Source organism: Hyla sarda, chromosome 1, assembly GCF_029499605.1.
Source record: "Hyla sarda isolate aHylSar1 chromosome 1, aHylSar1.hap1, whole genome shotgun sequence".
In the NCBI taxonomy this organism is placed as follows: Eukaryota; Metazoa; Chordata; class Amphibia; order Anura; family Hylidae; genus Hyla; species Hyla sarda.
In genome coordinates this window covers 53,076,072-53,097,442 of record NC_079189.1, presented here as the reverse complement: position 1 = coordinate 53,097,442, position 21,371 = coordinate 53,076,072, and the positions used below count along the sequence as shown (strand labels likewise).

Genomic DNA, 21,371 nt, shown 5'->3' with positions numbered 1-21,371 from the left:
CCATACACCCCCCAAGGGCTACCACAAAGACTTTTTGGCGTTGCACGAACAGGATTCGGGTGTGTGCCTACCATTGCCCCTAGTGAAAGTGTACTCCCCCCCAGGAAGCAAACTTTATTCATGTGTTGCTGTGTACAGGAACGGTGCTTGTGGTGCACCATACAAGGGGGCCAAGAGAAAAGTAAGGGGGAAGGCGAAGATTCGTCTACAGTTGAAATGTGTAAACTGCGTAATGAGCTCATGCTGCGATCCTCTGGTCTGGTCAGCAGAGGTGGAGCCGAACTGCTGCCGGAAAAGGGCGTGAAGAAAGCCTGTGCTGCACCATGCCCCGCCCCTGGGCGTGGACGCCAAGTTTCTGTATCCCAGCCGAAAGGGAACTCAGAGATGCAGGAGTCGTTTCTGGAGGGACCGGAAGTCAGGGCTGCACCAATAGTGTCCTTCCTGCCCAGCGCCATTTTAGAGAAGTCCACTATAAATAACACCACACAGAGCAACCTCTCCAGTCTGCAGAGAGAGCCGGAGAGTACAGACATGGCGGAGAGCAGCGTTCCACGTGTTCAAGTTGGCAAAATGGCGCCGGAAACACGGAAAGTTGTGGCAGTCGCAGACCAACTTTTTCAAGAGCTTGCTGACCGTCTGCAGCGGTTGTCATTGGACGAAGAGGGGGCCTGCAATCTTCCCCCACTGCCTGATGATGACGACGACGATTGGCCAGAGACATTTCCAGCAAACAGTGCAGGGACACTGATTGTCCCCTCACCACAGGACCTGGGGCTAGTGGGCCGAGATCCCATCAGAGGAGTCTGCTGTGAGTACCCCGCCAGAGACGGCCTATTCTTCCTCCTCCAGCCCTGAGGTCATTCCTCGATCAAGTTTGCCAAGTGCACGACCGTGCTCACCAAAATTGGCGCAATGGGTATTCGGAGATAAGCCGGAGTTGATCGAGTACATGCACAGAGTACTTCAACCATTACCTGGGAAGCCACTCCCACCAATCCCAACTGCAGAAAGAGAAAGGGCCCGTCAAGAAGCTGAGCTGGCCAAATTGATGGAAAAGTTAAAGGCCGACACAAAGAACTCTATGCTCCAAAGCACGTACATTTGCCTTACGAAGAAAGAGTGCGGTATCAAGAAAATACCAAGGAAATGGAGGCATTGTACATCCGTAAATGGGATCACCCCCGAGAAAGGGAGGAGCCAATAGAAAGGAGAAGAGCAACTGTGGCCAAGTTCAACAAGGTCAGAGGTTATGGGACACTCCTTGACTGCCACACTGGGCAGACCATTCTCGTAAACCGGCGAGCAGTGCAAAGGCCATATCTCCATAAGAAGTTCAACACCTTGGAGGTGGGTGAAATTGTGGAGTACACCCCCGTCCAAAGCCTTCGTGGAGAATGGGCTGCAGCGGTCACCAGACCAACAGCCCCAACACAGCTTCCTTTCAAATATTTCCCCTCAACGGATTGGGAGTCCGATCCCTTCAACTTGAGGCCGACAAGGTCTGCTCCTAAAGCCTCCACCAGCGTACCCAAGGAGGAGGAGCTTCAAGAGTCAAGTTCATCACCTTCTACTAACAGCAAAGAACCAAGTTCTTCATCTTCTTCATACCGTCGAGAGTCAAGTTCTACACAGGGTGAAGAAAACAGGCCAAAATTGCGGCCAGCCAAGTCGGTACCTAGACCCTCTCGGAGCAGTGACAGTTTGTCTAACACTGGGGTATCCACCAATGTACCAAGGCCCTCTCGGAGCAGTGAGAGTTTGCCAATTCCTACGGTACCAACAAAAGGGTCATGGGTTGCTCCTAGTTTGGAGATGGTGCTCAAGCCCTATTGTCCCATTGTGATCCCGGCTAGTAAGCCTATAACCCCTTTTCATGCTGCCTTCCACAACTCCATTCTCACCAATGTGGTGTGGTAAAGCTATGTTAATTCTAACCCTGCCCCTGATGTTGGCAGATATAGGGGAACCAAGAGAGGCACTACAAGAGTGAAGAAGAACGTCTTCTAAAGAGACTCTAAAGTAATGTCATATTGTTTTTCTGTCTAACCATTTTGTCTTACAGTAACCAAGTTCAAGAAAAGTGCCTAGCAGGACTGTGCTAAGTTTGTTTCCGTTTAAAGTTCAGCAACGTAACCACTAAGGTTGTGTCTGACTATTAAGTCAAGAGACTCCTAGCCTGTAGGAGATTCATCAAGGACTGTACCCGGCTGAGTTGTGGTTAAGGCCGTGTTCACTTTTCAATTGAACTCCTAGTGTAGGTGGACTGCTGATCCTTACACGCCAATCTGTATATTTTCTTTGGACTCCTAGTGTAGGTGGACTGCTGATCCTTACACGCCTGCTTCTTGTATATACCACCAGCTTCATAAGAACTCTTATGATAAATGTTGCACTTATCGGGTGAATGCACCTGAAATATGTTGGTGTGTTGATAAATGTATAGTAAATTTGTATATGGTTCCGTACAGAGAAAGATGTCCTTGTGTCTGTGTACATAAATAGTAAGTAAGGTTTATACATAGAAAAGATAGTCTAATGTCTATGTACATTAAAATAACTTACAGAAACACAGAAAATATCAACGTACTGCACTCAACACTAAGAATATATATAATTCTTGTACATACAAATGTATAATAAGAAAAAAGGTGTTTAGTAAGTAACTCAACAGGGGACACCTCGGATCCTCCGAGGGTAGTATTATTGCTGTCGCCCATCGCTAGCACCTGTCTTAACCAAAAATGATAGGGAGGATTCCCTTTCAAATAGTACTTGCACATAGTACCCTAGATTACTCACTTAATGTACTACCTCAACATTTCTCTAGTACATACACAAAAACAAATAAATATCTCACTTAAGAAAACACTTAAGGAATTGTAGCACATTGATACCCAATTCCTGCCACTGTTAGGTACACTTCTTCTCTTCTTTTCATTGCGTGTGTGAGATGCTCTGCCTGGCCAGTAGGTGCTCTTGCAAATATATAAATAAACACGTAATTCTAAGAATAACCTACTTAGGTTGTTTTGAAAGTGCTCTAGGGGTAAGTAGTGTGTAGTCGATAGACTCTAGCAGCCACCCTTACTGTGACGTAGCTTCCGGCTAGCCAGTATACCTTTCGTGTACTAACTAACAGGTAACTCATTGTTGGCAAATAAAATGTGTGAGATAATGCAAATGTCTAGTCAGCTTGAAGCTAACTGTATAGAGAGCTGTACTAATGTCTAGTTAGCCTTATGTACAGAAGTATGTGCTAATGTTCAGTTTAGCCTCATCAAAATGTATAGAGAGCTAATAAAGTGTCTTAGGAGCTAGCAACTACATGTCAGATAGCTCCCTAATTGTCCAGTAAGTTTCAAAATGTATCATGAGTTTGATAAAGTTGTATAGGAAGCTAGAAACTAAAGTATAGATAGCTTCTTCAAATGTCTAGATAGCATTCAATTGTCTAGATAGCATTCAAATGTCTAGATTTATTCAAAATATGTTTAGTCTACCTAGGATGTGTAGCAAATGTACAGATTATCCTGTTCTATAGCATCCTGTTTTAGTCCTAGTCCCTCTGTCTCAGGGGACAGACGTCGAGGCCGACTTATCTTTAGTAAGGGGGTTTGAGGTGTCCCAGTACCGCATGCTATATGGTATCTATTTATGTATGGGTCCCCATAGCCAGAGTCCCTAGGACGTAGGGATCCCTGTCATCCAGTCAACCCCTAGTCGCCTCTCTTCCAGTCTATATATCAGTAATTTATTCAAAGGTTAATGTAAATAAAATAACATATATGTAAATAAATGGTTAATTATTTGTTTTCCATAGCGTTGCAGGACCTGCGGGTCATGTGACTAGGTGAACTTTATGGTATTAAGCTTAAGGACCTTTGGAGGCCCTGTGACATAAGCAATCCCATTACATCATGTAATGGTGAATGGCAGATGTTCGGACCAATCAGATTCGCCACGCCCCCTGCTCATATAAGGGAGCTGCGGCCATCTTATCTCTCTCTTGCTCTTGTACTCCTGACATGGAAAGACCTGTACAGCAATTATCGCAGTGAGTTAGGCCCGAGCCTTGCGGCAAAGGCTGAACAATCCTAATTATAGAGTGTATCAATTCCCAGACACTCTGCAGCATCACCGGACATAATAATTCCCCTAAATCCGGACGGATCTGCAAATCTCTCCCTAAAACTCAGAGACTGTATAACCAGCTCAAGGTCCGCAACAACTGTCAGTCACTAAGCAACCTAAGGACTGTTTATATGAGACTGTTACTGTGCAGTGGATATTACAAGCACTTCAGTAAAGTTGTTCAAGTTCAAGTTCAATCTCTTTGTGGACCTTCAGTTATTTTATGCACCTATCGTTACTGGGAAGGGCGGTGATAGGCCGGAACATTGATTTAGCATACCAGCCCTCAGCCTGGTGTCACGAACTATCGAGTTAACATTAACCTCTCATATACCGATACCATACCACCACTACCATACACCCCCCAAGGGCTACCACAATAAGATAAAATCATTTTTTTAAATATAAAAAAGCCCCTCCTGTAATAAAAACTAAAACAAAAAAAAAAACTTTTCCCATCAAAAAAAAAAAAAATTGTCACGTGACATAAAAAAATGTATCGGTAATTAGTATCGGCGAGTACTTAAGAAAAGTATCGGTGCTCATACTCGGTCTTAAAAAAATGGTATCGGGACATCCCAAATATATATATGTATAGTGAATAACATACATTTTGTGTTGTGACAATGGCTCCTGTCTGGGGTGGAATATATTAGTACCAATTGATCAGTAAGTTTTTGAAGTTCATGTGTTGGAAATAAAATAAAAAAAATTGACAAGTTAAGTGGGCACTGTCATTTGAACAAACTTTGCACAAGTGACTATAAGACACTTTGTAATATAACTTATTAGACAAACATGCTTCTTTCTCCTGTTATCAGGCTTCATCCTCCCTCCACCTTCCTGCTGCTCACATCTTCTTTGAAAATCAGCTCAACTTTGTCCTGTGTCTGTAAGACAAGCAGTACGAGTCTAGGGAGGGGGAAGAAGAGAGCTCTGCCCAACAGCTCTGGGAGAAAGGCAAATTAGAGATGAAGCCTGAAGTCTGATGTACAAATGCAATATGATGGCCAGTAATAGTGCTGCTCCTCATGTACACACAGAAACAAAAGAGAAACAGGAGTGCTTCCTGGTGGGACACCTTCAGATGTATCCAATATAAAATAAGTGAGGCAAGGATCAACACACCTAAGATGGTTTTGCAAAATACCCGCACGACATGTTTAAGGATATAATCATATAGGGCTGCTGCTCCTTTCTCCACACGCTCCCAAGCGTGTACAATAGACCACAATATTACACACTCCACCAGAGGATCACAGGGCGCTGCCACAGAGGTCCAAGAAAGGCTTTAAAAAATACTTTAAAAAAGATTTCTTAAAAAGATGTACTACACGTTACGAAACCGAACTGGTTTCTTCTTCAGGTACCACGTACACACAGGGAAGCTTATCCCGAAAAAAGTCACCTGATATGACATACATGCTTTAAATGGGCACTGTCACATATAAAAACGTTTTCTATGTTGTACATCATGTCAAAAGAATAGTTTTTCTGATATACTTTTTAAAAAATTTCACATTTTGTTAAAAAAAAAAAAATTCCTTTTAAAATCCCACCACTAAAGGTCCCCATACCTCCTGGGACACTGAATCTCACAGCAGCATGAGTGTGTCCAAGGGTCATGGACACAAGATGGTTGATTGACAAGGCCGCAGGAGGAACAAAGCCTGCAGCAACGCTGCTGTAACACAGAGTTTTACTAAACATCTGCCTCCAGCTGTTGCAAAACTACAACACCAAGCATTCCTGGACAGTCAAAGGATGTCTGGGCATACTGCGAGTTGTAGATTTGTAAAAGCTGTAGGCACACAGCTGAAGGCAACACTGCTGCAAAAAAGAGTTATCCAAACACTGTACCTCCAACTATTCCAAAACTACAAGTCCCAGCATTACAGGACAGGTAATGGATGATACACATGAATGACATAGGAACATATAGAAATATGTATGTAGGAACATATAGAAAATGTATGCATAATAAAAGACTACTGTACTTTTAACACTAAACCTTTGCACTAATCTAGGAAGATGTAAAAGTTATAGACTCATCATATTGTCTTTGGTGGTAGAGTACAGGCAATTTCCAATAATCATCCCTCCTTTCTGGGTAAAATATACAGCAAAAAATAAGAGAGGAAAGGGTTGCACAGCAGAGCACAGTGATTTGGCAGACTGCCAGGCTTACTCCAGACCAGTGCATCAGAGCAGAATGAGGGAGTGGGAGGAGTCATCACACTGCAGGCAAGAGAGGGATACGCCTCCTCCACAAGAGAAGATGGAAAAGACATTAAGGAGAAATATAAGTGATAGAAACATAAAAATGATATCTACATAATCAGGATTAGGTACTGACTAACATACACTCTGCATGGGTGCAGGGAATGATCCATTACATGTGGATTTTGTTGCAGATTCACTGTGGCTCTCAGCTTTATACACAGAAAATAGTGAAATCAATCACAAAACCACAATGGAATGAGCAGCCGTGGCTGCAAATCTTTTACAGTTGTTCTGACCCATGAGAATTCAAGCTAAGGGATTTAAGCTATATATTTTTTTATCCAGGCCAAGGCGGCAGCAGATACATCAAAAATATTTCTCTTAACTCACTTAACTGCTGCCGCTCCCCAGCACTTCCGCCCTAGGCACAGGCCCACAGGTGCCTAATGGCAATTACAGCCTTGGAAGTGTCTATCTCAGGTATTCCCACTTACACTAGCGCAAATTCCATAGGAAGCCACTTAGGCCAAGTAGTTTCCCAAGGCCACAATAATAAAATGCATGTACTATATTATCTTATACTGGGTTTAATTGTATGAGAAAACTGTTGACTAGATGAAATACAACAAAATATCTAAGGTAATTTAACCCTTCCATGTGAAGTGTTACATTCAGCTTATAAATGTGGTTTATTGTGTTTAGCATCCTTCGATTTGACCACTGATTTCTTGGTCCTATTTTCCTATTTGAATTGTCCCCTTCTGTGGGGTGTACATCCATTAGGGTACACTGATATAGTGATAACATCTGATCGTCGCCACTATTCGAATACTGACCCAATACTTGCAGCATTGAATAATATAGATATAGTGATTTTTAGTCATCCTCTAGAACAGTTGTCCCCAATGAAGGTCTCAGGAATGTAGCAGATAGTTATTAGGACTAGAGATGAGCGAACTTACAGTAAATTCGATTCGTCACGAACTTCTCAGCTCGGCAGTTGCTGACTTTTCCTGCATAAATAAGTTCAGCTTTCAGGTGCTCCGGTGGGCTGGAAAAGGTGGATACAGTCCTAGGAGACTCTTTCCTAGGAATGTATCCACCTTTTCCAGCCCACCGGAGCACCTGAAGGCTGAACTAATTTACGCAGGATAAGTCATTAACTGCCGAGCCGAGAAGTTCGTGACGAATCAAATTTACTGTAAGTTCGCTAATCTCTAATTAGGACCATATACTTGGGCTGCAATATGGCATGAATCACTATACTATCGCAATTTTAATATTTATTGCGAATTTTGCATATTCGCGAATATGGCGAATATAGCGCTATATATTCGTAATTAGTAATATTCATAATTAGACTGGAGAGTGAATATTCACGAATATGAGTATATGTGAATATTCGCGAATATCCTCATATTTGCGAATATTGTCACAAAAATTAGATAGGTAGATAGATAGTGAAGATATTCACGAATATTACATGAAAATATATTCAAAATGTCACAGACCCATTATCACTTCTGTATAGACCAAGAATAGACCAAGAATTAGGAGATAGATAGATAACATAGATAGATAGGTGGATAAGTAAAAAATGGAAGCAGCTCAACCCAGAAAAGAAGAAGGTGCCAGGTGCCAGCAGGTCATTGTCCCAGGTAACGGGTCAATTCTAGATACCAAACAAGAAAATTTTGCAGCACTCCAAAAATGCGGTGAAAAAATGGTGGATTTATTTAGCCTAACGGCTAAATATATCCACCATTTTTTCACCGCATTTTTGGAGTGCTGCAGAATTTTCTTGTTTGGTACATAGGTAGATAGTTATCCACATGCGCATTTACGCAAAAGGAAAATAACCGCGACTATGTGGAATTTGCAAATCTCGCAAATATAGGATGAATATTCGTCCATACATTAAAACATTAATATGTGAATTTGAATATGGCATATGCCGCTCATCACTAGTGTGTGTCTGTGTGTGCATGTATGTTTCAGCATCACTTCCAAATGATTGGAGAAATTTTAATAAAATCTGGTACACATTACTTAAATGTCAACTACAAATTTAGGATAGTTAAATTAGCCCTAACCCACCCCCATTTGAGAGGGTCAAGGTTCTTGTCTAAAGTCCCAAACAAGTCCATGCGACTTCCAATACCTTAGTCTACAGGTTCCGCTCTGCATCTCCTGGTGAGTGTGTTGGTCCAGCTTACAAGCCACATCCCGACTCAAGTGATGCCCCCTGGAAGCCACACCCCTTCAATTTTCTCCCCTTTTTTTTGTTTTTGATCAAGGCCAAAAACACAATTTTTGCTTGCTACACCAACATTAGATGTACTTCAACCACAATCTCTTCCTTACAGCTAAGTCCCACCTTACTCCATGATCTCCGCAATTGCTTTCCTCCCCCACAAGGTTTAATCTGGGCGACCCCAAGTACTCTGCTAGTTGATAATATAGACTGATACAATACCTGTTTTCTTCGGTACATACCACTGGAGACATACATTGATTCTCACAACACTTTCTATACCTCAGCCAGTCTATGATTAAAGAGGTAGTCACCACAATCCTGAAGTCTCCTGGACATAAAAACACCCCCCTGTGCTTTTGAGCAGATATTTTGCAAATATATAAATGGAGTTTAAATATAAGAAAGTAAAGTTTTATAGAATTAAAAAACTAAAATTATAAAATTAAAAAACAAAAAACAAGAAATTTTTCTATTTGTAAAAAAAGAATTAGGCTCTTTTCACACTAGTGATTTGAAGTTCCGTTGCATGTTCCGTCACAATTTTCGGCAAAAACCTGCCGTTACAAAACCCCTGACGGCCGAGACTAAATCGCATTGCAGCCTATGGGATTTTGTAACTGGTCGTTTGCACCGGTATATGCCCGTCATTCATTACGGACGTTATACAGTGACGGGACATCGTGCTGTCCCGTCACTGTATAACGTCCGTAATGAATTACGGGAATATACGGGTGCAAACGGGCAGTTACAAAATCCCATAGGCTGCAATGTGATTTAGTCTCGGCCATCAGGGGTTTTATAACGGCAGGTTTTTGCCGAAAATCGTGACCGAACATGCAACGGAACTTCAATAATGGAAAAATCACTAGTGTGAAAAGAGCCTTAGAAACACTAAAAAAGTGTGAACCTCCCAGGATGAATTTCAGGAGAATTTTTTATTTTGCAAATTGGTCATCATTTTGCTTTAGATTTGACGGCCCATTTAGATTTGGCCTTACAATTACCACTTACGTCCATGGGCCTCACAGTAACCAGCAATCGATGCATACTGTCGCTGCTTACTGTTCAGGAGTGGGGACATCTGTCAAAATGAGCTGAGTCCCTGCTCTCTACATAGTATCCATGGCACCCTGCACTAGGACACCATGGAAACCACTGTATCTACTGAACAGAGAGGCATTTACTGTAAGCTTCCTTGCTCAGTTAAAGTGTTGGGGGGTAAAATACACAAGTATTAAAAGATGCAATAACTTACCAAACAGCTGCAGCGAAAGCCACCTGGCTCTGCCACAGTTCCATCAAAACTATTAAAATATGTTTATGATTTTTTCTCAGAAAAATATGGTTTTTGGGAGGGGTTGGAAAAAAATAATAATTTATTACTGTCACAAAAAGAAATCATTGTGTTGAAAAGGGGAATAAGCATACTAGATGATACTATCTCCTGAAACCAATGTACAGTATATATGATATGATGTACATAGATGTATCTTAGCAGAACATCAGTAGGTTGGTTAGGTTAGTGAGTGACAAGTGAGCTCACTGGCAGTCATGTGGATGGATTTGCCCCAGTTTCCAGCTATATTTCCACTTACAATGGGTTAAAGGAAAGCTGTCACCGTGAAAACCCAATTCCATCTATCAGCAGAATGTTACAAAGCAGGAAGAGCTGAGCCGTTTCAGATATAAATTTGTGGGGGGAAAAAATCTGAATAAATTGTCATTTCTTTAAGCCAACATATTCTCATTCTTAGATTAGGAGTCCATTGGGTGGTTCTGATTAGTGATTGATAGGTATTTCTGGAATAACACTAAGTTGGACCGCCCACTGGACTCCTAAGTCCAGAATGAGCAGAGGTTTATGTGAACAGCAGAGGTTTTATGGAATCTCTTTTTATTTTTATTTTTTTTTTACAGAATGATGTATCAATTTGCTCAGTTCTTCATGCTCTATAACATGATGTCTTCAGAATGGACAGCAATTTCTTGGAGCTGTATGTCCAAGAGAAAACTGTGCAGTTATTTGCAGTCTGACCACAGTGCTCTCTGCTGACACCTCTGTCAATGTCAGGAACTGTCCAGAGCAGGAGCAACTCCCCATAGAAAACTCTCCTGCTCTGGACAGTTCCTGATATTGACAGAGGTGTCAGCAGAGAGCACTGTGGTCAGACTGCAAATAACTGCACAGTTTAAATAACTGAACAGAGTTATCAGTAGAGAGCACTGTTGTCAGACTGGAAAGAACTACACAACTTACTCTGAAGCATACCGCAGCTGATAAGTACTGGAAGAGTTAAGATTTTTATATAAAAGTAATTTAACTTTCTGGTACCAGTTGATTTATTTCCTCTAGAGTATCCCTTTCATGCAAGAATTAATATTTAACAAGACCTTCTAATCTTGGGTTGTGTAGTAACTATAGTCTAGGTCAGTGGTCTTCAAGCTGTGGCCCTCCAGATGCTGCAAAACTACAATGGCTGTCCGGGCCTGCAAAGAGTTGTAGTTTTGCAACATCTGGTGGCGCCGAAGTTTGGAGACGACTGGTATGGTGAACATCAATGTCTGATCAAAGCTCCTGTTTTCTTCATGTCTTGCAGGTTAATAGAGCTTCTTCCGTATGTAAAAATCAACAACTACTGGGGTATAGCAAGTAAGTGCCTGGCCTACAGTAAAGCCGCCGCAGACCCCTTTGTTTACTCGCTCCTCCGTCAACAGTACAAGAAAGTTTTGCTCAACATTGTCAACAGGATCCTGAAGAGAGAACTATATCCCTCATCCGGATACAACAGCTCCTTAGATACAGAAAATGACTATTGTTTGCACAGGGCCAGCTAAGGAGATGTCTAAGAAACCTACATTACCCCCCCCCCCCCCCCTCCCCCATTCCCTCAGCATTCAGTAAAATGTCAGCTCTCAAACCTTACTAGAAAAGTTTCAAGATTTGAAAGTTTTATTTTGGAGATAAGATGTAATGACACTAGACATGAAACGCAAGTAAGGACTAAGTACTTTTCGAGGGATTTGGTGAGGTCACTTGCGTTTTATATCTGGAAGGATGACAATGGTGCTTGTGGTCCTTCTGTTAAGATTTTTGCACACGTTTATTTTGCACATATTTATTTTTTGGTTCTTCTGTCTCCTTGCCATAGGGGAATGAGTTGGGTCAGTTGGGTATTGATGGCATTGTTACTTGGTGGTAAGTCATGTGATCTGGACCTGCTTAAAAATCCTGTAATATGAATTGTGAAGAAGTAGGTGAAGGTGTTGTCCAGAGTTTATAGAGAGTTGTCCAGAGTTACAAAGAGTATCTCCTGCTCTGAAGGACCTGTCCTGTCCTACATAACACAAACAACCCATTAAGATGAGTTGGAACTGTGGAATAGCACATTTTTCCTGTGGGGTGTGATAACGAACAGCTACTGCTGGATTTCACAACAGAATGTGGGGGATTTATTAAGGCCTGTGCCTGAGGTGCAAATAACTCCAGGCTATTATTGTAAATCAATCAATATTGTATTATGGTGATGGAACTGTTTAACTCAAAAATGTATGTCACCCATACTAGAAATTGTGCAGTGGGTACCAGGCCACTTCTTCTCCAGCTCTCATATGCCTCAGATCACTCCTTCTCCAGCTCTCATATGCCTCAGATCACTCCTTATCCAGCTCTCTTATGCCCCAGATCACTCCTTCTCCAGCTCTCATATTCCCCAGATCACTCCTTATCCAGCTCTCATATGCCCCAGATCACTCCTTCTCCAGCTCTCATATTCCCCAGATCACTCCTTATCCAGCTCTCATATGCCTCAGATCACTCCTTCTCCAGCTCTCATATGCCCCAGATCACTCCTTCTCCAGCTCTCATATGCCCCAGATCACTCCTTCTCCAGCTCTCATATGCCCCAGATCACTCCTTCTCCAGCTCTCATATGCCCCAGATCACTCCTTATCAAGCTCTCATATGCCCCAGATCACTCCTTCTCCAGCTCTCATATGCCCCAGATCACTCCTTCTCCAGCTCTCATATGCCCCAGATCACTCCTTCTCCAGCTCTCATATGCCCCAGATCACTCCTTATCCAGCTCTCATATGCCCCAGATCACTTCTTCTCCAGCTCTCATATGCCCCAGATCACTCCTTATCCAGCTCTCATATGCCCCAGATCACTTCTTCTCCAGCTCTCATATGCCCCAGATCACTCCTTCTCCAGCTCTCATATGCCCCAGATCACTCCTTCTCCAGCTCTCATATGCCCCAGATCACTTCTTCTCCAGCTCTCATATGCCCCAGATCACTCCTTCTCCAGCTCTCATATGCCCCAGATCACTCCTTCTCCAGCTCTCATATGCCCCAGATCACTTCTTCTCCAGCTCTCATATGCCCCGATCACTCCTTATCCAGCTCTCATATGCCCCAGATCACTCCTTATCCAGCTCTCATATGCCCCAGATCACTCCTTCTCCAGCTCTCATATGCCTCAGATCACACCTTCTCCAGCTCTCATATGCCCCAGATCATTTCTTCTCCAGCTCTCATATGCCCCAGATCACTTCTTCTCCAGCTCTCATATGCCCCAGATCACTCCTTCTCCAGCTCTCATATGCCCCAGATCACTCCTTCTCCAGCTCTCATATGCCCCAGATCACTCCTTCTCCAGCTCTCATATGCCCCAGATCACTTCTTCTCCAGCTCTCATATGCCCCAGATCACTCCTTATCCAGCTCTCATATGCCCCAGATCACTCCTTATCAAGCTCTCATATGCCCCAGATCACTCCTTATCCAGCTCTCATATGCCCCAGATCACTCCTTCTCCAGCTCTCATATGCCTCAGATCACTTCTTCTCCAGCTCTCATATGCCTCAGATCACACCTTCTCCAGCTCTCATATGCCCCAGATCACTTCTTCTCCAGCTCTCATATGCCCCAGATCACTCCTTATCCAGCTCTCATATGCCCCAGATCACTCCTTATCCAGCTCTCATATGCCCCAGATCACTCCTTCTCCAGCTCTCATATGCCTCAGATCACACCTTCTCCAGCTCTCATATGCCCCAGATCATTTCTTCTCCAGCTCTCATATGCCCCAGATCACTTCTTCTCCAGCTCTCATATGCCCCAGATCACTCCTTCTCCAGCTCTCATATGCCCCAGATCACTCCTTCTCCAGCTCTCATATGCCCCAGATCACTCCTTCTCCAGCTCTCATATGCCCCAGATCACTTCTTCTCCAGCTCTCATATGCCCCAGATCACTCCTTATCCAGCTCTCATATGCCCCAGATCACTCCTTATCCAGCTCTCATATGCCCCAGATCACTCCTTATCAAGCTCTCATATGCCCCAGATCACTCCTTTTCCAGCTCTCATATGCCCCAGATCACTCCTTCTCCAGCTCTCATATGCCCCAGATCACTCCTTTGCCAGCTCTCATATGCCCCAGATCACTCCTTCTCCAGCTCTCATATGCCCCAGATCACTCCTTCTCCAGCTCTCATATGCCCCAGATCACTTCTTCTCCAGCTCTCATATGCCCCAGATCACTTCTTATCCAGCTTTTGTATGTATAAGACCACTCCTTCTCTCGCTCTCTTGTACATCTACACAACTACTTCTCCAGCCCTTATATGTCCCAGACCATTTCTTCTGCTGCTCTCTAACCTCTCTTTTTCCACCTCTCACATGTTCCAGACCACTCCTTCACCAGCTCTCTTGTACATCAGAAAACTTCTTCTCCAGCTCTGTTGTACATCAGATCACTCCTTCTCCAGTTATTTTTATGCATAAGACCACTCCTTTTCCTGCTCTCTTTTACATCTACACTACTACTACTTCTCTAGCTCTACACTACTACTTCTCTAGCTCTACACTACTACTTCTCTAGCTCTACACTACTACTTCTCTAGCTCTACACTACTACTTCTCTAGCTCTACACTACTACTTCTCCAGCTTTACACTACTACTTCTCTAGCTCTACACTACTACTTCTCTAGCTCTACACTACTACTTCTCCAGATCTACACTACTACTTCTCCAGCTTTACACTACTACTTCTCTAGCTCTACACTGCTTCTTCTCCAGCTCAACACTACTACTTCTCTAGCTCTACACTACTACTTCTCCAGCTCTACACTACTACTTCTCCAGCTCTACACTACTACTTCTCCAACTCTACACTACTACTTCTCCAGCTCTATACCACTACGTCTCCAGCTCTACACTACTACTTCTCTAGCTCTACACTACTATTTCTCTAGCTCTACACTACTACTTCTCTATCTCTTCACTATTACTTCTCTAGCTATACACTACTACTTCTCCAGCTTTACACTACTACTTCTCCAGCTCTTCACTATTACTTCTCTAGCTCTACACTACTTCTTCTCCAGCTCTACACTACTACTTCTCCAGCTCTACACCACTACTTCTCCAGCTCTACACTACTACTTCTTCAGCTCTACACTACTACTTCTCTAGCTCTACACTACTATTTCTCTAGCTCTACACTACTACTTCTCTAGCTCTTCACTATTACTTCTCCAGCTCTACACTACTACTTCTCCAGCTTTACACTACTACTTCTCCAGCTCTTCACTATTACTTCTCTAGCTCTATACCACTACGTCTCCAGCTCTACACTACTACTTCTCCAGCTCTACACCACTTCTCCAGCTCTACACTACTACTTCTCCAGCTCTACACTACTACTTCTCCAGCTCTACACTACTACTTGTCACGATTCGGCTTCCAGGTAGTGGATCCTCTGTGTCAGCGAGGGATTGGCGTGGACCGTGCTAGTGGACCGGTTCTAAGAGGCTACTGGTATTCACCAGAGCCCGCCGCAAAGCGGGATGGTCTTGCTGCGGCAGTAGCAACCAGGTCGTATCCACTAGCAACGGCTCTACCTCGCTGACTGCTGAGAAGGCGTGGGACAGAAGGACTAGGCAGAGGCAAGGTCAGACGTAGCAGAAGGTCGGGGGCAGGCGGCAAGGTTCGTAGTCAGGATGGGTAGCAGAAGTTCAGGTACACAGGCTTTGGACACACTAAACGCTTTCACTGGCACAAGGCAACAAGATCCGGCAAGGGAGTGCAAGGAAGGAGACTAGATAAAGGCAGGGAGCAGGTGGGAGCCAATTAAGCTAATTGGGCCAGGCACCAATCATTGGTGCACTGGCCCTTTAAGTCTCAGAGAGCTGGCGCGCGCGCGCCCTAGAGAGCGGAGCCGCGCGCGCCAGCATATGACAGCAGGGGACCGGGACGGGTAAGTGACCTGGGATGCGATTCGCGAGCGGGCGCGTCCCGCTGTGCGAATCGCATCCCCAACGGCCAAAACAGTGCAGCGCTCCCGGTCAGCGGGACTGACCGGGGCGCTGCAGGGAGAAAGACGCCGTGAGCGCTCCGGGGAGGAGCGGGGACCCGGAGCGCTAGGCGTAACAGTACCCCCCCCCCTTAGGTCTCCCCTTCTCTTTGTCCGGTAACTGCCTCCCCTGGGATGAGGACACCGGGAAAGAATGGAGGGTTTCCTCAACGGCAGGCAGTACAGCAGGAGTGGGGATGGGGAGGGAGGGCAGAGGGCGAGGCCTGGCACGGGGCAGTGTGACACCAGGACGGGGGCCATGGGGAGGCACAGAGGCTTGCCTGATGGGACTGGGAGGGGGGGAGAGGCACTTCCTGTGGCAGGCAGAGTCCCAGTTCCTGATCTCCCCGGTGGTCCAATCAATGGTGGGGGAATGAAGCCGGAGCCAAGGCAGACCGAGGAGGACCTCAGAGGTACAGTTGGGGAGAATGAAGAACTCAATCCTTTCGTGGTGGGGTCCGATAGACATCAGGAGGGGTTCTGTGCGGTAACGCACGGTGCAGTCCAATCTGGCTCCGTTGACCGCGGAAATGTAGAGCGGTTTGACGAGACGGGTCACCGGGATGCTGAATTTATTAACAAAGGACTCCAACATAAAATTCCCGGAGGCACCAGAGTCCAAGCAGGCCACGGCTGAGAGGGAGGAGTTGGTTGTAGGAGAAATCCGCACGGGCACCGTGAGACGTGGAGAAGAAGACTTAGAACCAAAAGATGCAACACCCACGTGAGCTGGGTGCGTGCGTGCGTTTCCCAGGCGTGGAGGACGGATAGGGCAATCCACCAAGAAATGTTCAGTACTGGCACAGTACAGACAGAGATTTTCTTCTCTACGGCGATTCCTCTCTTCCTGGGTCAGGCGAGACCGATCCACTTGCATGGCCTCCTCGGCGGGAGGCCCAGGCGAAGACTGCAAAGGATGCTGTGGGAGAGGTGCCCAGAGATCTAAGTCTTTTTCCTGGCGGAGCTCTTGGTGTCGTTCAGAAAAACGCATGTCAATGCGGGTAGCCAAATGGATGAGTTCTTGGAGGTTGGCAGGAATCTCTCGTGCGGCCAGCACATCCTTGATGCGACTGGATAGGCCTTTTTTAAAGGTCGCGCAGAGAGCCTCATTATTCCAGGATAGTTCAGAAGCAAAAGTACGGAATTGTATGGCGTACTCGCCAACGGAAGAATTACCCTGGACCAGGTTCAGCAAGGCAGTCTCAGCAGAAGAGGCTCGGGCAGGTTCCTCAAAGACACTTCGGACTTCAGCAAAGAAGGACTGGACTGTGGCTGTGGCAGGATCATTGCGGTCCCAGAGCGGTGTGGCCCAAGACAAGGCCTTTCCTGAAAGAAGGCTTACTACGAACGCCACCTTAGACCGTTCTGTAGGAAACAAGTCCGACAACATCTCCATATGCAGGGAACACTGAGACAAAAATCCACGGCAGAGTCTGGAGTCCCCATCAAATTTGTCCGGCAGGGACAAGCGGAGGTTAGGAGCGGCCACTCGCTGCGGAGGAGGTGCAGGAGCTGGCGGAGGAGATGGTTGCTGCTGTAGCAGAGGCAGAATTTGCTGTAACATGGCGGTCAACTGCGACAGCTGCTGTCCTTGTTGGGCAATCTGCTGCGATTGCTGAGCGACCACCGTGGGAAGATCAGCGAGACTTGGCAGCGGCACCTCAGCGGGATCCATGGCCGGATCTACTGTCACGATTCGGCTTCCAGGTAGTGGATCCTCTGTGTCAGCGAGGGATTGGCGTGGACCGTGCTAGTGGACCGGTTCTAAGAGGCTACTGGTATTCACGAGAGCCCGCCGCAAAGCTGGATGGTCTTGCTGCGGCAGTAGCAACCAGGTCGTATCCACTAGCAACGGCTCTACCTCGCTGACTGCTGAGAAGGCGTGGGACAGAAGGACTAGGCAGAGGCAAGGTCAGACGTAGCAGAAGGTCGGGGGCAGGCGGCAAGGTTCGTAGTCAGGATGGGTAGCAGAAGTTCAGGTACACAGGCTTTGGACACACTAAACGCTTTCACTGGCACAAGGCAACAAGATCCGGCAAGGGAGTGCAAGGAAGGAGACTAGATAAAGGCAGGGAGCAGGTGGGAGCCAATTAAGCTAATTGGGCCAGGCACCAATCATTGGTGCACTGGCCCTTTAAGTCTCAGAGAGCTGGCGCGCGCGCGCCCTAGAGAGCGGAGCCGCGCGCGCCAGCACATGACAGCAGGGGACCGGGACGGGTAAGTGACCTGGGATGCGACTCGCGAGCGGGCGCGTCCCGCTGTGCGAATCGCATCCCCAACGGCCAAAACAGTGCAGCGCTCCCGGTCAGCGGGACTGACCGGGGCGCTGCAGGGAGAAAGACGCCGTGAGCGCTCCGGGGAGGAGCGGGGACCCGGAGCGCTAGGCGTAACACTACTTCTCCAGATCTACACTACTACTTCTCCAGCTCTACACTACTACTTCTCTAGCTCTACACTACTACTTCTCTAGCTCTTCACTATTACTTCTCTAGCTCTACACTGCTACTTCTCCAGCCCTACACTACTACTTCTCCAGCTCTACACGACTACTTCTCTAGCTCTATACCACTACGTCTCCAGCTCTACCACTATTACTTCTCTAGCTCTACACTACTACTTCTCTAGCTCTACACTACTACTTCTCTAGCTCTACACTACTACTTCTTCAGATCTACACTACTATTTCTCCAGCTCTACACTACTACTTCTCTAGCTCTACACTACTACTTCTCTAGCTCTTCACTATTACTTCTCTAGCTCTTCACTATTACTTCTCTAGCTCTATACTGCTACTTCTCCAGCTCTACACTACTACTTCTCCAGCTCTACACTACTACTTCTCCAGCTCTACACTACTACTTCTCCAGCTCTACACTACTACTTCTCCAGCTCTATACCACTACGTCTCCAGCTCTACACTACTACTTCTCCAGCTCTACACTACTACTTCTCCAGCTCTTCACTACTACTTCTCCAGTTCTACACTACTACGTCTCCAGCTCTACACTACTACTTCTCTAGCTCTACACTACTACTTGTCCAGATCTACACTACTACTTCTCCAGCTCTACACTACTACTTCTCTAGCTCTACACTACTACTTCTCTAGCTCTTCACTATTACTTCTCTAGCTATACACTACTACTTCTCTAGCTATACACTACTACTTCTCCAGCTCTTCACTATTACTTCTCTAGCTCTACACTTCTACTTCTCTAGCTCTACACTACTACTTCTCTAGCTCTACACTACTACTTGTTCAGATCTACACTACTACTTCTCCAGCACTACATTACTACTTCTCCAGCTCTATACCACTACGTCTCCAGCTCTACACTACTACTTCTACAGCTCTACACTACTGCTTCTCTAGCTCTACACTACTACTTCTCTAGCTCTTTACTATTACTTCTCTAGCTCTACACTATTACTTATCCAGCTCTTCACTATTACTTCTCTAGCTTTACACTGCTACTTCTCCAGCTCTACACTACTACTTCTCCAGTTTTACACTACTACGTCTCCAGCTCTACACTACTACTTCTCTAGCTCTACCCTACTACTTCTCCAGCTCTACACTACTACTTCTCCAGCTCTGCACTACTACTTCTCCAGCTCTACACTACTTCTTCTCCAGCTCTTCACTATTACTTCTCTAGGTCTTCACTACTACTTCTCCAGCTCTACACTACTACTTCTCTAGCTCTACACTACTACTTCTCCAGCTCTACACTACCACTTCTCCCGCTCTACACTACTACTTCTCTAGCTCTACACTACTACTTCTCCAGCTCTTCACTATTACTTCTCTAGCTCTACACTTCTACTTCTTCAGCTCTCATATGTCCAGACCATTTCTCCTCCTGCTCTCTTGTGCATCTAACCACTCTTTTTCCAGATCTCATATGTCCCAGACCACTCCTTCTCCAGCTCTCTTATACATCAGATCACATCTTCTCCTGCTCTCTTGTACTTAATTGTACATCAGATCACTCCTTCTCCAGGTTTTTTATGTACAAGACCACTCCTTCTCCTTCTCTCTTGTACATCAACACTACTACTACTTCTCCAGCTCTACACCACTACTCTAGCTCTCATATGTCCACACCATTCCTCCTCCTGCTCTATTGTACATCTAACCATTACTTCTCCAGCTCTCATATGTCCACGCCATTCCTTTTCTAGCTCTCATATGTCCAGACAACTCCTTCTCCAGTTATTATGTATAAGACCACTCCTTCTCTGGTTCTCTTATGTCTCTGACCATTCCTTCTCCATCTCTCTCATATATCAGACCACTCCTTTTTGAGCTATTTTGTGTATCATGTCATTTCTTCTTCTTTACCTATGTTATGTTCTAGACCGGTCTTTCCACACACTAGTCCTGAAGAACTGCTAACAGGTCATAACTTGAAAGTTATTGCATCTAAAGTACACATGTAGCAATCACCTGTGCAATACTAAGAACATCCTGACAAAATTATGTGTTGTTAAAAATCATGACAAAATGTTGATTATTTATTTAAAAAGAAAAATGGGAATACTTTTCTAGTCCTCTCTCTCTCTCTCTCTATTTTTTAAGTTAATTTCTTGTAAATTCACTGAACCTTCTTATAAATTAAGTCCAAAGGGAGGAGTAAATAATCCAATCCCATGCACTTTTCCTGTAAAGTTTGTATAGTATTTTTATTTATAGGAGGACAAGAGGTGAGAAAAACTATTAACGTTATGAAATGGTGGGACCGATTCCTAGAATTAACCCCAGCTCTAGCCCCAGAGTTTACTTGTCCACTCCATACTGAACCTGGCATCTTCTTTCTGTAGCAGACTATAAACCACTATAAACCACTCATATTTATTCATCACATGGATCAGTAGGACAGCCGGCTGCTCTATTGGATCCATACTCAACATAGGTTCCATTCTTTTGCACTCTTTTATTAACTGTACCTGTTTTTGAACGAGTACTCCAGCAAAAGTTAACTTATTCCCTATCCTGTGGAAGTAGCTGATTGCAGGGGGTATGACCTCTGGGACGAGTCCCGTCCCGAAGATCGCGGGAGGAAGGAAGGGGGTTGGGGGGGTCCCAGCGGTCGGACCCCCCTGATCAGCTACTTGTCCCCTATCCTGTGGATAGGGAATAAGTTTATTTTTGCTGAAGAGTCCTAAAGGGTCCTAACTTCCTAACTTTATTTAAAAAATAATAAAATAAAATAAATTATTATTCTGAAAAGGATCCAGGGTTCTGCTTCTCTGTGGTCCTCTGCTATTCCTCTTTGTTGTCCGGTGTACTGTATATTATAAATAATAAATGTTTCTTAGGAAATAATCTATTTTTTTGCTAATCACGGTAGTGCATAGGCTGCAAAATACCACATACTCGTCCTTGGGTTCCTTGTGCAGC

The 21,371-nt window shown here is 45.0% G+C and overlaps 1 protein-coding gene across 1 annotated transcript in view; it reads left to right on the top strand.

Moving 5' to 3' along the window:
- The window catches only part of GPR78 (G protein-coupled receptor 78), a 64,580-nt gene extending 52,283 nt beyond the window's left edge, over positions 1-12,297 (top strand). The window contains exon 3 of the mRNA XM_056555031.1: positions 11,209-12,297. Within this exon, the coding sequence (XP_056411006.1) occupies positions 11,209-11,446 (238 nt within the window). The 3' untranslated portion in view covers positions 11,447-12,297. The remainder of the gene's footprint in view (positions 1-11,208) is intronic.
- Positions 12,298-21,371: the final 9,074 nt, after the last annotated feature.